The sequence below is a fragment of the Chelmon rostratus genome, chromosome 18, assembly GCF_017976325.1.
Source record: "Chelmon rostratus isolate fCheRos1 chromosome 18, fCheRos1.pri, whole genome shotgun sequence".
Lineage (NCBI taxonomy): Eukaryota > Metazoa > Chordata > Actinopteri > Chaetodontiformes > Chaetodontidae > Chelmon > Chelmon rostratus.
In genome coordinates, this window is record NC_055675.1 from 12,692,643 (window position 1) to 12,716,362 (window position 23,720).

General features: G+C 43.5%; 1 protein-coding gene across 1 annotated transcript; it reads left to right on the forward strand.

The window, feature by feature from the left end:
• Positions 1-81: 81 nt before the first annotated feature.
• On the forward strand, positions 82-23,507 carry rps6kc1 (ribosomal protein S6 kinase polypeptide 1). Its single transcript, XM_041958882.1, has 16 exons — positions 82-236; positions 1,259-1,294; positions 2,430-2,550; positions 2,846-2,961; positions 3,036-3,129; positions 3,216-3,269; positions 3,419-3,841; positions 4,624-4,748; positions 5,633-5,731; positions 7,647-7,694; positions 8,324-8,456; positions 10,057-11,715; positions 13,155-13,244; positions 18,634-18,716; positions 20,336-20,431; positions 21,167-23,507. The coding sequence occupies exons 1-16, from the start codon at positions 135-137 to the stop codon at positions 21,266-21,268; spliced, it is 3,381 nt and encodes a 1,126-aa protein (XP_041814816.1). The 5' UTR covers positions 82-134; the 3' UTR covers positions 21,269-23,507.
• The last annotated feature ends 213 nt before the right edge of the window (positions 23,508-23,720 follow it).

The window sequence follows — 23,720 nt, forward strand, 5'->3', positions numbered from 1 at the left end:
CAGAGGCAGGTAGTTTCACAAGCTTCCCTCAAGAGGGAGCTCTAAGAAATTTGCCAGCCTGTCACTGTGCTGTCAGGGAATTGACTGTGTACGGCTAGCCGGCTGGTAGCTTTGGCAATGTTGTCATTATCAGAATGATATCGCAGCGGGACAGAGGAGAACTTGCTCGGTTTTACACTGTCACGGATCCTAAAAAGCACCAGAAAGGCTATACTGTGTACAAAGTCACCGCAAGGGTAAGTGAATGGAGAATGACAGCAATGCTAATGCTAGCTGTTGTTATCTGTAGCTAGCTGTGTAGCTTGAGCTAGCCAAGCTAATATGATGCAAACACAAGTAACGTTTATTTAACCGCTTGTGGATTAGCCGGCAATGGTCACAGCTTTTGTGAACGCCGCATGTGGAGCTAACAGACGTATTCAGACTTGCTAATGTTTTAAAGTGTGATTTTGTTTACCTCCAGGAGTTGTTGTAACTTACATTAGCCAGATTGATTGAATCCGAACTAAAGGCTGTGTTAACCTGGTGTTAACCGCTAGATAGCTAACCAGCTAGCTTAGTTAGTCGTATATGTTGCGTTACGATAGATGGACATTAAGGAGATAATGCTAACATCTGTAATCACGGCAGAGATCTGTCCACACTTTAACATTAGATAGAGAGTTGGTTCATGTTGTCAATCGGTTTTGAGGCAAGTTTACCAGAGCAATGCCTCGAAATAATGGACGTTTTGAGGCATCCCGATGACCAAATCAGACTTTGTGAAGTGTCAAAGTCTGGGTTAACTTCATAACCTAAGTTACATAATAGTGCAATGGACAATTAGGCTTTTAAGTTGTAAGAATGGATCCCTGTTCCATTTAATAATATACAGCAACTCACAGATCAAGTGCTGGTAAAGACAAAGTCCTTTGATGATGAAATGAATAGACATTTTTCATCCATGCTTCTGTCAGACCTCCTGTTAACCAGTGCATGCAATGATTTTACAGATATGTAGGCACACTCAGTTTCATAGGTTTGGATAGACAGGCTGCCCGCCATCCTGCTTGTCATGAATGTTGGTGATGTCTCGCTCTTACACTCAAGGCTTCCGTCAGCTCCAATATAATGCACTCATTGTCACGCTTGGAGCTGTGTCCCTGCTCATACTTGTCCCAGCCTCGCAAGAAAGTCTTTGCAGCAAAACAGCATTAACATACTTTTGGATAGGAATCATTCACGTGGCCTTGAGTACTCTTCTCCCTCCTCCACACAGATAATCTCCAGGAAGAACCCTGAGGATGTCCAAGAGGTAAGACATGCAGCCGTTATTTTTATATCGTGACCTTGTGAGAGTGCGGAGCATTGGCAGACAGTTGACTTTGTTGAAAGAAAGGAGTTTGATGCAATATTTTGGAAGGAATTTTCCCCACAAGGTTGGAAGATAAGCTCTGCTACTATGTATATAGTGTAAGTTCTCTATTAACTCAAACTAAGTTGGTTTAGACCTTCCAAATCCAATATAATTACGCATTTGAAAATCTGCAGCAAGCTGTGTGCGGCTCAACGTTTCTAATCCACCTCCTTAGACATGAGATTTTATAAAGAATAGTTGAATTTATCTGGCTAACTGTTTTTGTGTCAGAATACTGACACTCTGACTTTTCCAAAGGTTAAATATCAAAGAATGCCTGTTGCATCTTTTGCAGAACATTTAACTATTCATCTTTCACATAATGTATCCGTGAACACACGGTATTAAACACATATGGATTGGACACACACTTAGGAATGCAGTCTAGCCTGGACACAGCACTAATGCAGAAGGCATGATGTCAATTACTGCATGTCTGTCTGTGAGACAGTGAAAGAGTTTGGCCTGAAAACACATACCTCCATTCTTGAGCAGTACTCCTGCTTGGGAGTGGTGCTCAGTCCAGTTTTTCTAGCAGCAGCAGGCTTTTAGCAAACTGAACTTGCACCTTAACATTGGGCCATTATGCTTTGTTTTATCCAACTGAGCAAAGAACTACTTCATCCAGGTTTGTGAGGTGAGTGAATGTTGTGACTTACTCTGAGTTTTATTGTACAAGATGGCACTGAGATGATTCTGCTAGTCATATGAGTAGGATTGTTGCATGTGTCGCACGGAAGCAATAATTGACGTTTGAGTCGTTGGGAGTTTCAGGCTATGGAACTCCTTAGTTTTTAAGCCTTTAACAAGATGTAGTGAACATTTGAATGATTCAGATATTTAAAAACGATAAAACGATAACGAGAATCATTTTTCAAATGATTCCTTCAAGCAGTGTAAACAAATTTTGTAAACAAAATTGATATGATCAATATGGTGAAGCTTCATTCATCCTCAAGTACAAAATTACTGATTCCCCATCTCTTCATCTTCCCTATCTCCATCTATCTCTCTTCTCTCTCCCTTTCTGTAGATAACAGTATGGAAGAGGTACAGTGATTTCCGTAAGCTTCATCAAAACCTCTGGCAGCTGCACAAGAATGTATGTAGCCAGTCGGAGCTGTTTCCTCCCTTTGCCAGGGCCAAAGTTTTTGGTAAGAAGCTAACCCCCTTGATTTCCCTGTGGCAAGCATTAAATTGAAGTCCTGATAAAGATAAGAGACCAAAGGCTTGTCTTTTTTTATCTTCTTGTACTTTAACATTTGGGTGTTAGTGCTAATGATCTTCTCTAAAATGTCCAAAGAGCAATTGTTACAGTGGCTGACTGTGTAGTATAAAGAGTATAATCCTGGACATTTGAACCATGGAGAAGTAGTGATGACTCTGCCCTCTGAAGACAGCTCAGTGAATCTCACTCTGTGTGTGTCATGTCCATGTATGGATGTTCAGGCCGTTTTGATGACTCAGTAATTGAGGAAAGAAGACAGTGCTCTGAGGATCTGCTGCAGTTCTCTGCCAATATCCCTGCTCTCTATAGTAGTCAGCACATCCAAGACTTCTTCAAGGTACCCAGACACACACATACACAAACATACTCACAGAGAGACTCTGGGCTCCAATGTTTTTCATTCTTTTCAAGGGAGGTGAGGTCCACGACGGCTCAGAGCTCATTGGACCAGCTGAGCCCTTTTCCGACTTCCTGGCAGACAGTTTATCAGACTGCAGCTCTGACGGTAATGTGACACACAACACTCTTACCCTTAAATTACAGTGACTATTAATTCACACTCGGTCAGAGATGTTTGCCTGTATTTTACAGTCCAAAGAGACATCAGTGGAGCAGATGATTTGACTATCACATCTGAGTATGGAGGTAAAGTTTGTTTATGCATCAAAAAAACACCCAAATACATTATATTCATATAGTCATATATTCTGTAAAATCATATATTGACCTATTATGGAGTGTGTATGTACATATGTATCTGTGTGTATTAACTGTAGCATTGTTTTCCTCCTCAGGCCCGTCCAGTGACAGCGACCTGACCTCCCTGGCTGTGGATACAGACTCATTGGCTGGGCTGGATGATGGCATGGCCTCAGGCCGCACCTCCCCAAACCAGCCACAGGGGGGAGCCACCAACATTAGCAGCAGCTGCAGTCCTCGCTTGCCCTCCCTGCACGAACGCCGCACTCCATCTCCTGCCCCCATCCCTGCCTCCTCAGCACCTAACCCAGAGGTCAGCTGGCCAGGCCGAACGCCGCTCTTCTCTGGCAGTCTGAAAAAAGCCAGTGGTGGCAACTCGAAGGACGTTAAGTCGGACTACTTAGACAGAGCCAGTGAGCTCATCCATTTGGCTGTACAGAAGGAAAAAGAGCAGGACTTCCAGGCAGCTTTCTCCTGCTACCGCAGCGGAGTGGACCTGCTGCTGCAAGGAGTGCAAGGTCAGTTGGGAGAGAGTATGTTTCTGTTAGGGCAGCCGTCTCTAGTTTAGAGCCATTTAAAAAAAAAAACACACACACAACCATGTTTAGAAAGAGTTGCTTTCAAGCCTTTTTTTGTACCTGACCCACAGCTTTACTCTGGTTCCCCAAAGTTAAATAAGGGAGGGACAGTTATTCAGGTGCAGAGGCAGTATTGCTAGTATTCAATTCTGTTTTCATGTTGCTTTTACTAAAATTACTTGATGAAGAACTCTACTTGAAAAGTAAGCTTCCTGCTTAGCTTAGTGTTTCACAGGTGATACATCCGTATGAATAAAAGTATCCAAACCAGCGACAGCACCAGGGGGAGGAAACAAGACAGAGAGACCAGGAGAGAGTGTGCTGGTGTAGACGAGTGAGAGAGAAGTGTGAAAATGAAAGTCCAGCCGAACTGAATGTGTATTTATGCGCACCAACATCCCTGATAATCTGGTCGTCATCTCGCGCTGTCAGGCGGGTGATCAGGGTGGTGGAGGAAGTGGATGGATGTTCTGTTCTTGTCAGATAACATCTTTGCACCCCAGTCGTTAAGAATCTCTGCTCTTGACCCTGGCCTTGTACGCCAGTGTGGAGAGCCAAACCCAAACAGACACCACTTTCACTTTGTGGTTTATTAGCTTGCCACAGTAAAAACCTGCTGTTTTGTCAGTAAATAAAATGGTAGTGCGGAAACCTTTAACCCTGCAGTTATAAAAACTGCTTCGTAAAGAAAAAAAAAATTGATCTCACTCACCACATTTCAGGCGAGCCCAGTCCCACGCGGCGAGAGGCAGTGAAGAAGAAGACTGCGGAGTATCTGATGCGTGCAGAACAGATATCCAGTCAGCATCTGAGAAGCAACATGGGTCAAGGATCAACACAGACAGTGGTGAGTGGGAGGGAAATGTCGTTGGCCTGCATGCTGTCTGTGTTAGATTATGCAAATGTTCTTTATAGGCATGCATCCACCAGGGTCCTCAAACCACTTGAGGCAGTATATCAGGCTGCTTTTGGGTTTATTACTGATGAAAACATCACAGCAAGTCTGTGTTTGAAACTGTTAAACCTATCTTTTCATCATGCACATTGGCAGTCCAAAACAATTGGACTGAAAACAGTGTGAAGGGTGATTAACCTACAGAGAATTATCGCCTGAATCTGCAGCTCCCCTCTTCTTTACAGAGCTTTATAGTGCATTTCAGCTTATTGTTTAGCTGCCTGGCTGGCTACTTTACTGTTTTGGTTCACTCTCAACCCGCTGTACACTACATGCTTAGCACCAAACAGCACTGAAAGTTGTGGAGCATTTAGCAGCTAAAAACCCAGATGCTTCCCTCAAGTGCTACTATAGACCAAAATCAGAGCGAAAAGAGAGTGATTATTGGACTTCCATCCATCAGGTGGCCAAACACACAACTCCAAATGAAAGCTTGCGTTGCTCCGCTTCTGCTGGATGTGCAAATATGCAACTATTTGCTAACAAGTTTTCCATATCAACTTAAAAGTTGATGATATGGTAATTTGGCATGTAGTTTCTGTCTGCCACAAAAAGTTATTGCAGGTTTAGAGAAACAAAGACAAATCAGTGCTGTCCTCTAGTACAAGTTAGCGAGGTTTGCATGAGACATTGTCTGCCTTGTGAGTGACAGAATTTATCTTCTTCTGTTTTAACTATGACACTGACTGTTGCTCTTTTTCACATATTCCTTGTGTCACATGTTACCCACAGTAATGAATATGATCATATTTTAATGATGCTTTTCTTTCTCCGAGGCTTTGGGGGCGCAGTGCTGCCCATCCACCAGCAGAGGAGGCCAGCAGGGTCCGTCCGAGGAGCTGAGAGCTTACAGAGTGTTGGGGGTCATAGATAAGGTCAGTTTACTATGGAAAAGTCTGCTGCCACATTTTGTGTGTTCACTTTATTGTTGTTTAATTTCTAACCACAATCAATAATTTACCATTTTTACCGAGAGAGTGAGTCAAAGATACCAAAAAAACCCATAACTGATCAGTGTAAAAAATAAGTGTTTCACCTTATTTGATTTTCTGAATTTTCTCCTTGAATGCTATTGTACAAAGGTTCGACAGACACTCGTTTATTTAATCATTGCCCCAGACCAGATGAGTGTGGATGGTATTCATCTTCAGATTTCTCCTCCTTGTGTCCTTTCCTTCTTCAACCATCTCCTTTACCCGAGGCAATAAAAACATAATAGATTTACTGGATGGTCTGGTAAGGGCTGAGTGTGTGTATGTTTAGCGTCAGTTATGACTACCACAAGGTCAGTTTAGGTTGCTGGTCCTCTCAACCAGCTGCCGGCGAAGCAACTTCACCACTCAGCCATGAAATGACTTGGCAAGCAGCTCACAGAGCGGCACACAACATTGAATCAATGATGCTCGTCCTCCACACACACAAAACCCCAAGGAAAATGTTGACACCATACCAACATGTGTTACTCTGCAGAGGTGCGCACACAATCCACAATATGTCAGAAGCACATCAGACACACCGCAAAAACATTCACGGAAGCTATGCTATCCAGAAATGGCCTGTCTTTCCTCTCCTCTGTCTCCTCCTTCCTCCTTTCACTTTTAATGGGGACAGAGGGGACAGATGGAGAGAGATCCTCACCCTGCAGCCCCACCCCCCCTGCCCCTCTTCCCCTCCTCCCCCCTTCCCTGATGTTTGTGTCTTAATTATATTAGTGCCCTGGCTAGCGCTGCCACTCTGTTTACTCACAGCTCCATTCATATCCATTTAGCCTGCACCTGTTTGGTCCCCGCCAGGGTCACATGGAGAGAAAGCACCCACAAAACGTACGCAGTTCGCACAAACACAGCCAGGCTCACACACACACACACATATGCTCAAGCTCTCCCCTGAGACGGTGAGGGACCAGAAGAGCAATGGAGATGTCAGAGGGAAGGAGGGAGGAAATAAAGATATTCGGAAAAGCCAGAGGGAGAAGGTAAAGGAGAGTGAAATGAGAGATGGTAGCTCACAGATGAGTAGGGATGGGGACTTCCAGTACAGATTCCACACCAGCAATTACTGTGTCCGTTGTGAAGCACTGCACGGTTCTGTAATGACGTGCACATGCTCCAAAATGTAAAAATCTATCAGCACAGTAAAGAAATTTTTGCATCTGATAAATGATCAAAAATATTATAGACGAGCCGTGTGGTTGGCAGATTGCTCGTATGTCCCTTTTTTTGCACATTAAGGCTGCAGCTAAAGATTATTTTCAGTAATGATTCATCTGTCCGTTATTTTTTTTTCCCCAATGAAGGCAATGAAATGATTAAAATTCAAGCCATCGTACTTTTTAAGGAGGACGTCAATCTCTTGAGACTCTTAAAATTCTCAATTTACAATCACTTTTTTAAAAAAGGAGGAGAAAGCAGAAAATCTCTGCTGAAAATGAATCAAAGTTTGTTGTTTAATTTTCTATTTATCAACCAAATCCATTAGCGAACTCAATTCAGGTGTAATGTATTTATAAAAATTTGTTTTTTTTTTCCCCCTTTTTTTCCCACTACTATAGATTCCCTTAAGTCATTGTTATATGGCTGGGACTTGGTTTGGTTTCAACACAGCAGGAGCCGACGTGTTAATGCCAATTTTTCTAGTATAATTTAGGGACCTACATTTATCTTGCAGTGACCCTCATGTGTGCCCTGACCCAGTCGTTGAAAAACACTGCTCTGGAGGACACAACCACTACATCATCTTAGACTGTATGTCTGTTCATACCTGGCAATTAATGGCACTCTTCCATCACAGGTTCTTCTGGTCATGGACAAGAGAACACAAGAGACGTTCATCCTCAAAGTAAGTGTGTGTGTGTGTGTGTGTGTGTGTGTGTGTGTGTGTGTGTGTGTGTGTGTGTGTGTGTGTGTGTGTGTGTGTGTGTGTGTGTGTGTGTGTGTCCACCCCGCACCCTTGTCGTCCTGACTGTAAGTGTAAGTGTGAAGTGTGCCAGAAGCCCCTGTGTGTGACCGGTGTAATTGATTCTAATGGGCCTGTCCCTGTCAGCTCCTCTGCTCTCAGGTGTGAGACGTGTGCCAGATGCCAACACACAGTGCAGGCACAGATGACTACACACACGAGCGCTGCGCACACACACAGCCATACCTACACACACACTTGCAGCCAATGTGAACTTAACGTGTAGCGCTGATAGATTTGTGTGGCTCTGCTAAAGTCACGCGCTGTATGTGGCTTGATGAATCCAGTGACTTTGGGTTGCCATGGGGCATAGCTGGCACCTCTTTAATTGGAGGTTTCTCCTTTGCCACACTCCCTTCCTCTATTTTTTTTTTACGCTTATTCTACACACAAACTCACCTTCCTCTCATGCCCTTTTTATTTAGGTTAATTTTCCTTTTCTCCTCTTGTCCTTAAATGCATTACTCCACTTTTAATTACTCACCTTCTCCTCCTCTCCCTTCTTATTGCAGGGGCTGAGGAAGAGCAGTGACTGTGGGCGCACTAAGAGGACCATCATGCCTCACTCTGTGCCCCACATGGTGCATCTGAGGAAGTTCATCGTCTCTGAAGATGCGGTTTTCCTTTTGCTGCAGTATGCTGAAGGTAAGGCCTCACCATATCACTTTCATCTTCCCTCTTTTGTCTTCTTTGCCTCCCAACTGTCTTTTCCCCTCCTTCGCCTGATCCCTCTTCCTCTCTTCTCCCACCCCTCTCTCTGCCCTTGTTCCAGACAGATGTTTGATAGAGATGGGTGTGTGTCACAGGTCATTATTCTGAATACCAGGTGGCGCCATGCTTCATTAGCTATGCCAACACCTGGGCCTCCTTACATCCCACTCACTCTAGAATGTGTGTGTAGCTCATGTGTGTGGGTGAGTGCGTACAATGAAATGCAGCCATATTTTTTAATGCCCTGTAACCTATTCAATCTGGCGCACTCTATAACCACCCTGTGCTAATATTAGTGGACAGTATTGGCTATCATATGGGGCTGTTCAACATGATCTAATAAAGCTAATCAAATGCCAGAAAAGGCATAGTTTCACCACAGTTACATCTCAGGTCTGTGATTCAGAAAATCCATGGTTGCTCCTTATGATTCTATAGTATGCTGTTAGCAGCTGACGGGTTGAATGAGGATAGACAGGCAGACGGAGGGAGGCAGTGACCTGAGTGACATTGGACAAAACAACATGTGGATGGTTTTACTTTCTAAGCCATCGAGCTGCCCCACTATCATTATCATCACTGTGAACTCCCTATCCATTCTCATCACACACAACAGATGCTGGCCTCCAATTGCTCACACTACGGCTGTGTGTGTGTGTCTTTGTCTGTGTCTTTGTGTCTGTGTGTGTGTGTGTGTGTGTGTGTTCGTGTAAGACAGAAAAAAGTCAAAAAGCTGATGACTGTTTTTATTTGCCTTGGTTACTTGTGCCTAAGTGGAAACTAATGACCCTTTTTCCCAGGAACTAAGGAGCCCCAGAAAACAAAATCCAGGAACCAAAAGTCACCATCTAAAGAACTGTGATTATTAGGTCAATTAGACACATAGCAGAAAGTCACCTGCCTCGTAAATGGTGACGAGAGGTTCCTGGTTATTTGTTAAGTATTCAGTCAGTCAAAGCGGGCAACTAGGCATTGGTCCCAAGTTGCCAATTACTGATGCTTTGATCAATTACAAATTCATTTGGTAACGTGCACCACTAAAGCACCATTTAAAAACTGAAATTATAAGGGCAAAAAAGATGACTCCTGTCCTTTTTTCCCAATTCGAAGCTCCTATAGATATGAGTGTAGTCCTAACACCTTCAATAATTCAGCTGATATTTTAATTACAGGGTACACATATTCTAATTTGTGTTAAATCAAGTGATCATAGTCAAAACTGACTTACAGTAAACCCAAGGCAGGTGGTATTTCAGACTTGCATTTGAGAACTCAGCAACTTTCACTGCTGCTACCCCTGAGCAGGAGCTTGGACGATAGAAACTATGGCCTGTACTAAATTTAGACCAAGGTTCCCCCAGTTGAAACGCAGGTGAAATTCTCCCACAGTGGAAATGTGATGTAATTATCCAGAAATTGCACAGCTTTCTCTCTTAATTTCTCATTCAACCTCATAATCCTTCTGCTTATGGCTGTTATTAGATTCACCCTCAGTTTTTCTTTGTCTTTAATCCACTGTTTCCTTCATCTTTAGGCGGGAAGCTGTGGTCTCACATTGGAAAGTACCTTCGTAATTCCAGCCCAGAGGAGAGCTTTGACATCCCTTTCATCCAGAAGAGCCACACAGTGGCTGTACACTCTCCACAACATGCCGTACCACAACTGGATGTGGATTCAGCCAGTTCTGGTTCTGGACCGGTTGCTTGTTCTGATTCTGTTTCAGAGCTGCAGAAGGAAGGGGAGGACCTCATCGCGTCTCCTCAGAAAACTGTTCTCCTTCCCAGGTTTATTGAACAAATTGGGGCCCAGTCAGACTCTGGAGCCACCTCTGAGGAAGAGTGCACCAACAGTTATTTGGCACTTTGCAATGAGTATGAACAAGACAAAGTAGAACCAGATGCACTAGAAGAGGAGGAAGAGAAGAGCGAACAGGAAATGCTGTCACTGGAAGTGCCCATTGCGACGACCACCACTTCCTCGCGTAGCCGCTCACTGCTTAGCAACGACAGCCTCTCATCACCCATGAGCTCTCAGGAACTTGGCTTTTTCACCGAGTTGTCCGACAAAAGTGGCCACACCCTTGACATTGAGCAATACCGCGGCGAGGGGCAGGAACACAGTGAAGTCTTCAGTCCTCTGCCCTCCCCTGCTGTGCCTCTGTCTTTGGATCAGTCCAAACACACGCCTATGGAGTTTTTCCGTATTGACAGCAAAGACAGTGCAAGCGAGGTGACCTGCCTCGACTTGGGAGAGCAGCGCCCCTCTCTCAAGCAGGTCCCCATCTTTTCTACGTCCGACCTGGGCTCGGACGTCACCGAGGATCTTCCGGAGCTGGCTCAGGAGGTCAAAGGCCACAGCTCGGAGCTTTGGGGGTTGGACTGCAGCGATAAAGGCTCCAATGAGTCAGTGCCAGTCATCTCATTCAAAGAAGCTGTAGTCGAGGATGAGGGTCACCCACCAGACCTTTTAGTCAACCTGCCTGTAATGGGTGGGACTGTAGACTGTTTACAGGAGGAATTAGAGACGTCGGGGGTGTGTGTGGGCCTCGAGGCCACAGCATCTCCTCAGAAGTTTATCCAGCCTGATGTTTTACAGCTTCACAGCCAGTCTGAGGAAGGGGAGGAGCAGCCGCTGGAGCAGGAGCTGTCATCTTTGTGCATGGCCTCTGCAACATGTGACACCAGTGTTGCATCTTCCTCTCCCTTCAACTCACTGTGGGATGACTGCAGCTTGGTGTTTGGGCAAGAGGCCTCGGACAAAATGGCGGTTCACCCTGCATGCCAAAATAGTGACCTTCCCCTTGATCTTCCAGTTACTGACTCGCTTAATGAGAAACTAGAGGCCAGTACAAGAGTAAATACAGACTTGGCTCCAACCTCCGGTGGCAACAGCGCAGGCTCTGTCCCAGCCACAAACGGGACCGAGTCCTGTGCAGTTGTTGAGAGTTTATTAGGTCTTGATGGTGAATCATCAAGAGTTATTAGAAATACAGGTGGCAGTGAATTTGATAAAGAAGTGTCGCGGCTGTTTGCAGAGCTGGACGAGCTGTCGTTGGCTGCATCCCAAGCTCGGATCCCGGAGGAGTTTGTGCGATGCTGGGCCGTGGAGATGGTGGCGGCGCTGGATTCTCTGCACCAAGAGGGCATTATCTGTCGAGACCTAAACCCCAGCAACATCCTGCTGGACCACCAAGGTTAGACCTCCGTTATTACCACAGCCTATTTCATGACACAGAAATGGGGACAGGAACTCCTGTGAAAATATTTTTTGAAGTTTTGCTCTGTAAAATCCTGCAATCTTGTCATCGATGCCATAGCTTTCCTAAAGCTTGAAGTTTGTACTAGATCATTACACACAGGGATGACAGTATATCTCTTAAAGTGTATCTCAGTGTGGGTGTTTTTGGAAAAACATTAAGACTTACAATTTTAGCTGGAATATGACAATACTACAAGATACAACTAAGTCTCCTCTATCGTGAATGGGCTGAGGGAATGCAAACACATGCTTGTTGTTACACATCATTGCTGTCACTTCATGATGGAGATAACAAGCCATCTATCTAGCTTACTTTTACAACAATGTCTTGACGACAATGATTATTGACCAGAGATCTTAAACAAGAGATTTATATATGAGTTCAGAAACTGAAATCATGCAAACACATGCACCAAGTGAAAAAACAGGGACCTTCTAAGTAAATCTTCTGATGCTTAGTGAAAATTTTAATGTCACCTCTCAAGAAAAGTGATTTAGAAAATTCATGCACCGAACAGATGCTGCAGCAGGTGAAATAATCTACCAATTATCAGGTGGTCTATTGAGAGTTTTATTCAGTTATTCTTTCTTGTTAAATGTATTGACAGATAAAGACCTGATTAAAATCCAGCAGAGTCTTGGTGATATCTGCTCATATTTATCTTACGGCAAGCCTAAAATCACATCCCACTGAAGCTGCTGTGTGTCATATTTTTTGGCTTGTTTTCTCCAGCAGCAATGGAAAAAATTTGTATGGCATTAAAGATCTTATTTCTTTCTTAGAGCAGATTGTATTTGACTGAGGGACTGTCTCTGTTAGTCAACCTTGATGCTTTTTACCTACTAAGTGAAGGCTCTTCCAGAGGCGAAAGTGTTGCTTTACTGGGAGGTCACAGTTTCCCCCTCAACTTCTTCTTTTGTCGTCCTACAATCATCTCTCTCCACCTCGTTATCAACAAGCGTCTAATTAGCTGAGTGGCTGTTTTCGTCTCCCTGGTGGTAATTATTGTTCTAAAGGGCCCATCAACGGCGTAGTGTGGTGCATCAGTCTGGCTAGCCCAGGCTAATGGCCACGGCTACCTAATGACACCATTAGTTCTAATGATAGCGTTAACGGGTAGCCGCTAAACAGGAGTAATCGCAGGGGCTGCGTGCTTGAAAAGCTCGCGGAGAGATGTGGGGAGGCAGAAAGGAACGGAGGAAGGAAGTGCTCGAAAGGTGAGTAAACAGTTTGAAAAGTTGCGAGTCGGAGTGACAAGTAGCTAGTAGGAGTGACACTTGACTGTGTGGGGTTGATGAGAGGCAGAGCACGAGATGAAAGTTCCACACTTAGACTTTGAGCTGAACACTTTCCGTCTCTTCCTGTCTCCTCAGGGCATGTTCAGCTTACCTACTTTTGTAGCTGGAGTGACGTGGAGGAGTCCTGTGACAAAGAGGCCATTGCCAATATGTACTGTGCACCTGGTGAGTTACACACATATGTGCAACATACATTTTATTTCTCTGGTTTCTCTTATGCACTCATTCTATACTTACTTCTGACTTACCTCTGATTCATTAGGAAGCTCGTTTTGTGTGTGTTTGCGTGTCAGTTAGTAGGTTTATGTAGGGTTAATTCGATGCAGGCATGCGGGGCCATAAGTAGGCCACTTTCCCATGGTCACAAAACCCTCATTCATAGCCAAGCATGAATAATCAAAGTGTACACAGACCACTCTCGACAGTAGAAACACATGAACGCTGATTCTTCTTGACTCTCTGCGATCGCTAGAAATCTATATGCAAAGGTGCTTTTTCTAATCTGTTCTTTTGCAGCTAAAAGAACATCATCAAAAGGACACATCCAGCAATCATCGTGGCAGTTTGTGGCATTTTACATTTCTTGAGGATGAATTAGAAATGTCTTGTTTTTCTTGCTCCACCGTTTCGAGAAGCATTGACTTGTTGTACTTCTGTCATTGTCCTGTAGAGTGTGCTGTTGTGCAACAGTGGGCCAGTAGTGCGCTAACCTCATGTGTTGCCCCCAGCAGGCTCGTGGCAGCTCTGGCATGCTGTTTACAAGCTGCCTAAAACAAACTGCTGCTAGACTACAGCACCATGTCCCTACTTAGCACTTCTCTCTCTCTCTCTCTCTCTCTGTGTGTGTGTGTGTGTGTGTGTGCGTGCGTGTGCGTGTATTTGCGTGCGCACGCATTTGACATCTATAGGCGGATGTGTTTTCCAATATGTTGCTGCTTTATGCACATGGCTTCACACTCAGGCTGTTAGATGGATTATGCCTGATGTGTTTAATTACATCTTTCTTAAATATGCAGGGTGGATAAGTGTTAGATGGAAACACTGGACACACTCTGAGACGTACACAATGGCCCTCACACCCATTCACTCTCCCACGCACTTATATTATCACTCATATTCATCCTCTCTCTCGAGCCAGGAAGGTCACTTCAGATTTAAATCCTCCTTGTGACTAGAACATAACAGTATGCCACTGTTGTAATAAATCTGAAAGCAACAAATGCTCTGTCTAATATCCAAAGTGTGCATTTTTATTCCCTTAGCAACAGCATGTTTAAAAGCCTACTAATGGAAATAGAAGCACATGGAGGCATATAGTGGCCAGCAGTAAATGACCTAAAGACACAGCAGTAAAGCTCACCACAAGGACCTGTTTGCATAATGTGGCTTAAAATCTAAGTGCTAAACGGAGACATGTTTGCCACTCAAGTCATTGTGTAATTAATGCCATTATTTTCCTGTTAATTTAAGTAGTGAGAGATTTTTACACTTGTCTAAGAGTGTGGATGGTTGGTATGAAAGGTGATATTTAATGTGCTGGACAGTCTTGTCTATTTAAAAATGAATTGGGTATTCAATTTATTATTTTTTTTAAAACAGATGGATTTTGAGAAAATGTTCACTTGACTTTAGTTAGTTATTACAGCACTGTTAAGCCAGTTCATTTAAGTGAAGTAAAAGTTTAGGGCTACAATCAGTAATTATTTTCCCCATCAGATGATTTATTGATTATTTTTTAAAACGGCTGTCCTCAAATGTCACATTTTATCCTAGCAGCAGTCAAAAAACTGGCAGGTATTCACTTTAAAATGACATGAAGCATGGAAAATTAAACACAAATTCGGACGTAAGGAGCTGAAAGCAGCCTTTGGTTTCTGTACTTTACAAATGATGTAAATGATTAATTTACTTTCAGAATTGTTGAGGTTGATCAGCTGATTCTTTCGGCGCTGTAAAATGGGATGCAGTTTGGTTTAAAGACGAATCCAAGTGTAGCCAGTGTTGGACACAGTGTCTGTGGATGTTGAGAAGAGCTGGGGGAGGCAATCAACTCTCAATCTTTATATGACATTTGGGTGGCGTTTACATTCAGCCCACACACATATTAAAAACAGCTTTACAACTAAAGATGCCTAGTATAAAGTGTGAAATGTCGGGGATAAAAGCCAGGAACTGAAGTGACCTCAGCCCAGGTGTGAAAGGTCTTACTAGTTAAACGGCTGTTGCTCCCATGTGGATCAATGGATGTAATACATCGTAGCAGCCAGCAGGGGGTGTGTTAAGCTGTTGTTGAGCGATAGTACCACTTCAACATCAATTGACCGTCCAACTCGGCCGCTGGCAACTTTTCCTCTTTTCCTTATGTGTCTCTTATGTCCACCTTTCTTTGTTGTTGTTGTAAATTTGAGTGCACACTCATTACAAAGCAATGGCATTCACTTATTCTGCTTGCTCGTATTTACCTGCTAACCCTGCATTTGGTACATACATGTCTCTGTAGATGTATGTGCTTGTGAACACACACACGCTAACACAGAGGTTAGTGAGTGTGTGTCTCTCCTGCCCTTGTTATGTATTGCTGTTTATCCAGACAGGGTCAGCTCTAGCGATGGCTTCATTCCTGATGACAGATTTATGACTGTTTGCCAGAAAGCTAGCAGGGCGCCTGCTGTGACCGTATGTGTGTGTGTGTATGTGTATGTGTGTGTGTGTGTGCGTGCGTGTGCGTGTGCGTGCAAGAAGAAGGGAAACATGTTTTTAAAACGCACACATTCACACCCAAATAACACGGGAGTGGACCTGGAAAATACTGTGGCAGGGTATTAATCTATTTATGCTGCACTTCTGCTTATTTATTTTCTCACCATGTCATCACTATTCATAAACATCTGATGGCTCATGTTTTTTTCTCTAATAAGGAAAAAAATGCTGTTGAGTGACTGTGATGCAACCTAATTTGAGCAGAAATGGGAATTGTTATTGTTCTGTTGAGAGGGAAGCAAGGCCGAAACCGATTATCTTCAATGTCTAAGAAAAGGGAAATTCAATATTCTTCCCCTCTGAGGTAACAAGTCAGTTACTGAGGACTCCATCATCATCATACTTGTGTGTTTTATTTTTTTTACCTGCTCAGCCACAGCATGATCTAATGGAAGATAAAGTTTAGTTCCTCTTTTGACGCGGAGCAGTCATCTCATTGTTTGAAAAGCTTTTCAAGTAAGAAATTGCGCCCGGAAAGTTCTTCTTTATTGTTTGATTATTTTTATCTTCCCTCTAATGAAGATGAGTCAGTCAGTTTTAGGTTTGTTTTTAAATACAGAACTTTTCGGTTTTACTAACAATTGGCACCATTTCAACTGAGCCTCCCCAACTCATAAGACAAACACACACACACACACACACACACACACACACACAGTCTTGGAACATCGCACACCAATCCCTCCTTACTTCCTACCTGCGTACACTTTACTTCCTCTTTCAACAATGACTGTCGGTTAAGTTTTTAGGGAAGTCGGTCTAAGAGGAGAAGAGAGAAAGTTCCTTATGGCCCCCAGGGGAGAGGAGATGGAGTGTGATTAAGATACAAAGCAAGAGGGAACTGCATTGTTGAGGGGAAAGGGAAGAAGAAGAGGCCTCGAGGTGAACACACTGTATTGTTATATCTGAACTTCTCAGTATCCCTTTGTTTTCTTAGAATTCCCTTGATTCATTTTAAAGTATTTCATGTGCTGTCCAAGAAGGAGGGTTAGTGGAGGTGTGGTCAGATTTTAAAATGTACACATTGCACAGTGCAGCAGCGGGGTTTGAATGACCCATGGCCTGTGGTGTGGATGCGGTTAATTCTGCCTTGCCATCCTCTTTCTCTCTATCTCCCTTTCTCCCTGCCTCGCTCTGACAGAGCGGTAAGTGTAGCCAGCTCCACTGTACTCTCCCTGCAGCTCCTTAGACATTAATCCATTGTGATGACATCGACCTTGCTCTGAGACGTGTGCGTGAGTGTGTGTGTGTCCAGTATATCCCCTCCAGCTCATAACTACGCAGGTATCACTAGTCCGTTCAATGACGATCTTCTCTCCTTGGCTGTCAAAACAGTAGTCCTGGGGAGCCCTGAAGACTGGTTGCTCAGTTGGCTGTGTGTGTGTGTTTGTGTGTGCGTATACGAAACGTGCAACTCGTATCATAGCCCTCGCTAACCTTAGCTGCAAGAGAGCCGCGCAGGCCCCTGGAGTTCCCGGCAGCCTCCAGGAGAGGGTCTTTGTCTCTTATGCTCTCTGAGCTGAGGAGTCTGGTCTCTGGGCACACACAGCCGTGACCCTGGGTCCTGGCCCTCTGGAGAGAGCGGAGGGAAGCTGAGCGGCACAAGAGGCCATCTGGTACCCAGTGGAGCAAGCACACACACACACACACACACACAGACACACTCGCTTACCAATACACTTTTGACTATAACATCACTCTTGGTTTCTGTGTCTCACTTAAACACATACTTTGGAGTCCCAGCAGCCCTCCGTCGAGCTGGCTGTCAGACTGGTTGTGGATCAGAGTCTCGCAGAACGTGCAGCCAGACTGAAAATGGACAGACCTCTCATGAAATGTTCACCTTGAGACGGTCTTTGCGGCCTTTACACGTGTGTAGTCTGTGTGTTTTAAAGACTGACTCCATTTAAGACTAACACAAGACCAAAAAGGGAGGATTTCAGAAAATTGAGAGCCATTAATAAGTTTTGGTTGTCAAGACAAAACCCTTAATGACAGACTCTCATCAGAGTCCACAGTAGCAATATGTCGATTTGATAATTGTTAAATAAAAAAGACATTTAATAAAATTACTTTGAGCTTAAGTATATTGGGATTTTTGATCATTTGCCAACATTTGATGATTTTACAGACCAGACAATGAATCGATTAATTGAGAAAATAATCAGCCGATCACTTGATATTGAAAATAATCGGGAAGGTTATTTTCAGGAGCAAGAAAAAAACATACTATTTGTTTTCAGTTGTTACTGCTTTACATTTCTTGATGTGTGTGTGTGTGTGTGCGCGTGTGTGTGTGCGTGTGTGTGTGCATGCGTGTGTGTATGTGTGTGTGTCTGTGTGTGTGTGTGTGTTTGAGGTCAGGTCATGCAGATGGTGTGAAGTTGCAGCAGACGGTTTCCTCAATTTAACTGCTTTTTTATTATGCAAATCACCCTTTTATGAGACACACACTTGTTTGTGTGTGTCTGTGTGTGACTGTGTCCATGTTTTTGTGCTCATTTTGAATTGATTGTGTCAATTCAATGAAACATTAAATAATCCAAGATGTCACACTGATGCTGTGTTTAATGTTGAGGGTTTAAAAGCAAGATACCTCAAATGATGTATTCGCGTAAGGGGTTTTGTGCATTTAGCTTCTAAGGTTAAGATTTTAATTATAAGCATTTGATTATTTTATTATTCAATAGTTGATTATTATTCCCCATGTTCTTCCCCAACTCATCAGCTATTTTTCTGCTTGTTAATTCATTCATTCATTCTGTGTCCTCCTGCTTTTTTGCTCTTGTTTCAGAGGTGGGAGGTATCACTGAGGAGACGGCAGCATGCGATTGGTGGAGTTTGGGCGCCATCCTGTTCGAGCTCCTGACAGGCACGGTGAGTCAAAAAAGTACCCAACAAACAGCTATCTTTGTTGCTAAGGTGTTGTGGGATGTCTGTAGGTGTCTTGGCTTTCAACTCTCTCACACTCTTTATGGTCGTGCCAGGTTGTGTGTGATTGTGCGCGCGTGTCTGTATGTGTCTGAGTAGGTGGAGTTTGTTGTTTGCGGCGCGCGAGTGTGTGTGAGGTGCGTCTTGGCTGCCGTCTCTTACCCCGGTTCTCGGGGAGTGCCAGGGGTGTCGGTGTGACTTTCTCCCCCAGCCTGAGCTCCATCTGCTGGGCCAGGGGGTCAGCTCTCCCCGGGCCTCTTTGCTGGCTCCTGGAGCAGCGCTGGGCTTTGAGCGCACCGATCCGAGGTCGGCGTGGAAGGTGAAGACCAGGGCAGCTCTCAAGGTGCTGGAACTCGGCTGGTCCAGAATCAGGGCTGTCTGAGGGACAATCTTTTAAGACAGGCATGGGAGGAAGAGAAGAGCCTTTTTGTTTGGTAGACAACAGATATGCTTTACATGTACACAGGCTAATTATATCTTGCTGCTCTCTTGAAGGACAAATCCACTCACAGTAGCACACACACGACACCCAGTGCAGGTGCAGAGCATCGCTTCAATTTTTCACTGTCTATTAAATTTGAATAAAGTCTAACTGATTGCCAGTGGGCATATTTTCATATCAGCTATCAGTGATTCCCATAAATGGCCCCAACATGAGTCGGGGTGTTAGGTTAGTGCTATTATGTTGAACAATACACACCCACTTACCTGGGAAAAAAAAAAAGTCAGTCACACAGATGTCTCCTTTGATGATTATGTCTGGGTACAGTGCTGGCAAGGATACACACACACAGGCACACATAGTGTCTCTTGATCCTTGCAGGATAAGATCTTGCCTGGAGCAGTCTTGACTGCGGCTAGGAACCCAGCCAGAACTCCCGCAGCACGTATCGAGAGAGCGAGAGAGAGGCAACCGACCTAACTGATGGAGAAAACACACACAGGGTCTCCCAACACAAACAGTTTTCTCTTGCCGCACATGTTCTGCTCCAGCGTTTTCACTTTGTAGGTGTAGACGCACTGAAAGATGTTCTGTTGCAACATGTAGTGATTATGGTCATTATTGTCAATTATTTTAACAATAGGGCTACATTCTGTGGTTAGAAAAAGCTCTTGCAGGTCTTGTGCTCGTTTTCTCTCACTTCGAAGATTTTTTTATTTTGTGCGTTCCTCTGTGAGTGCATCAATTCCTTGTAATTGACAGTTTGACCTGGTCATATTTTACTCTGAAAACAAAATGGCTTAATGTTTACTGTTGCCCTTCCAGTAACGGTGCTCAGTGTAAATGATGTATAATGTATAAACATGTCATTCTCTCTGTGACACAAGCACAGCAGTTCCAAGAAAGAGCAACAGTAGTTGAGTCACCACCTTGTTGTAGTTGGTGCGATCAGTGTTGTTTCAGGTGCTCTGGCTCTTTGGTCTCCTCCTATTTGTCCAGTCCCGGTCCTCTCACATTGACCTCTGCTCTGCGTGTGTCAGTGTATCTGTCCCTTTAGCTCTCGGGTTTCTTTGTTTTTACTGATAGCTATCTATTCTTTCCACCCCTCCTTCCCTCTGCACAGTCTCTGCTGCGGTGCCATCCAGCAGGAATTGGTCGCCACACCGCTCTCAACATCCCCGAGTCTGTTTCAGAGGAGGCCAGGTCTCTGCTGGAGCAGGTAAGAGTCTGCTGGGCTGCTGGTAATGTGTGTGTTGATATTTTCAGTCACGTCATGAACAGAATTTAATTTAGTCGCTCACTCAAATAGATATTCTCCACCTCAAAAAGATTTTTTTTTTGTATTCTGTATTATTATCTATTCTTTACAAAAGTCACATAAAAGTCACAAAAAAAGGGTGTCACCCACCAAAACTGTATCTTCATTGACGGAACAGCAAGAGACGTCACAGTCCAACAGATAAACACATCCTACACATATCTTTAGCAACAGCTTCCGCCACACTAATATCTTAATTGCAAATCCTCAACACTGGTAATCTTTAGATGTATATTAATGTGGTTAACATGGATTTGCTTCTGCCTAATGTGGCACAAATCTGCCATGAATCCGGTCTGGTTGTGCTATGAATGAGTGGACGTGCAAACACTATGGCATTACTTATTATTCCTTGAAAAAGTGACACAGCTCGTAAGTGATTGCGCTCAGTTTAACCTGTTTGCATGTTAATGCTATGCACTAGATTCTTATGTATGTGTTAACTGTAAAACTTTTCAGATTTTTTTGTCATTTCAGAGTCCCAGTGGCTCTCTAGTGTAAATGTGTATATACCTAATCTCACTAGCTACAAATGCTTCCACAACTGCGTGATTATTACTTTTTTTTTTTTTTTAGAATTGCCTGAATGTTTGTTGAATTAATCTCTTTTGGCCTCTGTCTTGTCCTCCCATGCAGTTGCTGCAGTACAACCCAATGGAGAGACTGGGGGCAGGTGTGGGAGGTGTGGATGATATCAAATCCCACCCTTTTTTTGCCAGAGTGGACTGGTCCAAATAGACGCTGTGCATTGTGGGACTGCTGAAACCATGGTTGCATGCTGGGAGACTGGCTGTCCCGAATGAACTGATACAGTAAATTTCTGCACACATCTCCCATTTCGTGTACGGTTATTCAGTCCACGTGTACTTGTCTGGAGGGGTTTTTTTTGTGTGTGTGTGTGTGTGTATGGAATTTTCCAAGAAGCAGTATTACCTTCCATGTAAATTGGCCATTTCTTTATCACATAGAGGGTTTACTGTGCAACCTTTTTGGTGCAGGGAACACTTAAAACATTGTGTGGTGCAATAATTTATACAGCAAGTGCTGGGACTGAGTGATGATCCACTACGACATTGTTGCTTTTACACTCCTCGTACAGTAGCTGTAAGCCAAAATGACACGACAGAGAGCGGGAGGTGACGTTTTTGTGTTTTCATGAAGTACTGCACGTGTCCCATTCAAACTGACAGACTTAAGTCACCTCTCCCGAAGACCCACGTGCAATACACTCGGTTTGTTGCCACCTACAACACTTGCATCATTCCTCATGGAACCCACTGAGATTAGCTGCGAGTGAGACAGGTAGAGCTTTTTACTTGATGTGGAGGTTGTGTTGCTCTGATTTGGAACAGATATGATCTCTCATTTCCTACAACACTGACTACATTTACATGCACTCCAATATTCCACTGTTATTCTGAATCTGACAATATTCCCAATTTTATGCCTCATCATGTTCTATTCGGATCCTCTGAATTCATCCTTACTCTGAATGGAGCTTTTCCAATTAAGACATGTAGGAAATGCCAATGTTATTTGGATTAGGAGCATTCTTTGGACATGCGTACAGTGCATTTAGAAGATAAGATAAGAATATACATCTCAATTGGGTTGTTTTTCACTGCATTTTCTGACACATGACCTCTTCCCAGTTCGGCTCTGTGCATTGCATAGCCAACACTTTACAAGGCTGCATAGAGACGTATGCGCAAAAAAAAAAAAAAATCTGGTCGCAAGGAGAAACACATCTACTTTTAGACATCATGAAAAACTTTGGTATCACCAGGTTTTCAGATAAGTGACAATACTGCAGGGCCAACCCTTCTAAGAAAGTGGTTGGCTGAATGAAAGAGGGAGGCTGTGTTTGTTAATCAGAGTATGCACGGCTGCATGTAAATTATTAGTCGAATATTCACTTTCATGAGCCATGTAAACAGCATGGTAGGAATATCATCTTTTGGAAAAAGAGCAAAAAATGAAATGTTGTGCATATAAACATAGTCATTATGAAACTTCCCCCAACCCCTTTTGCTGCCAACCAACCTACGTATGCAGTAACAAAGATGGACACTATGCAAGGTGAATGAACAAAATACTATGAGGTAGGAGGTTTTGTTGTTTAGTGAAGAATTTAGTTGTTTTGAGATTGAATTATTTAATAGATTATAGCTGGAAAAAGGGCAAAGCGTAAGCCTTCTCCCCTGCAAGTGTGTTTCATTCATTCATTCATTCAAGAAGGAATAAAGAAGGATGATGCTTGAACCACACATTTGAAACCAGCCCTTTTACAGATAGTAGTTGTTTTTATGAGTATCAGAGGAAAATCTCTACTGTACGACACTGCTTTTCCTGCATGGAAGAATATGATTTATGTGATATATTTAATACAATGAAAAATTTATGGAACAATAAATAACACGTGTCCTGTAAATATACCTTAGAGAGGATGTGCTGAGTGGGAAGGTGCACCCAGGTCTCGAAGCCTTTATCGTGTCCGACATGTCAATCACTTACTGCCTCATCAATCAAATCCTTTTTATTTGATTGTGTTTGTTGTGCTAACTTGCCACACAGATCTTAATGCTGATTTTATAATATGAAAAATGACTGAATGGTGTGGTAGACATTTCCGCGGTTACACTACATGCCATGTATCACTTGTATAATCAGATGACACTCGAGCATTATTGGAGCCTATAGTAACAAACGCATCTTAATACACAGATAATCACTCCACTGTAGATGCTGCACTTTGTTGTACACCACTGCGCTGCGGATTAATACAATTTACCTGGCAGGTACAGTAAATTACCAGGTCCATATTCCACAAATTAACCCTCTTTATCAGACATAAACATCACAGTGGGATCAGTTTTTTTTTTTTTTCTGTTTCCTACTGAATGCTCACCCTTGTCTTTGCTGTATGTTTGTACTGGTCTGTCAGTGCTGGATAACAATAAACATACCTGGATCAGTACATCTAGTGGTGCTTGTTCTGTAGATTCACTGTGTAAGGAGCTGGGATTGTGTTTGTTCTGAGGCTGCAGCTGCTCTTATCAGCAGGACTGATGATACTCCTAGAAAGCCTCTGTCACTCCTGCTGAGTGTCACTGTGACAGTGATATGAGACAGCACACACACACACACACACACGTAGCATGTTAAATCTCAGGCACTCATTGATGCACAT

Coding starts and splice junctions, on each gene's coding strand:
- rps6kc1 (XM_041958882.1), top strand. CDS start 135: ATGATATCGCAGCGGGACAGAGGAGAACTTGCTCGGTTTTACACTGTC. Junction 2,551..2,845: donor TGCCAGGGCCAAAGTTTTTG/GTAAGAAGCTAA, acceptor ATGGATGTTCAG/GCCGTTTTGATGACTCAGTA. Junction 5,732..7,646: donor TGTTGGGGGTCATAGATAAG/GTCAGTTTACTA, acceptor CTTCCATCACAG/GTTCTTCTGGTCATGGACAA.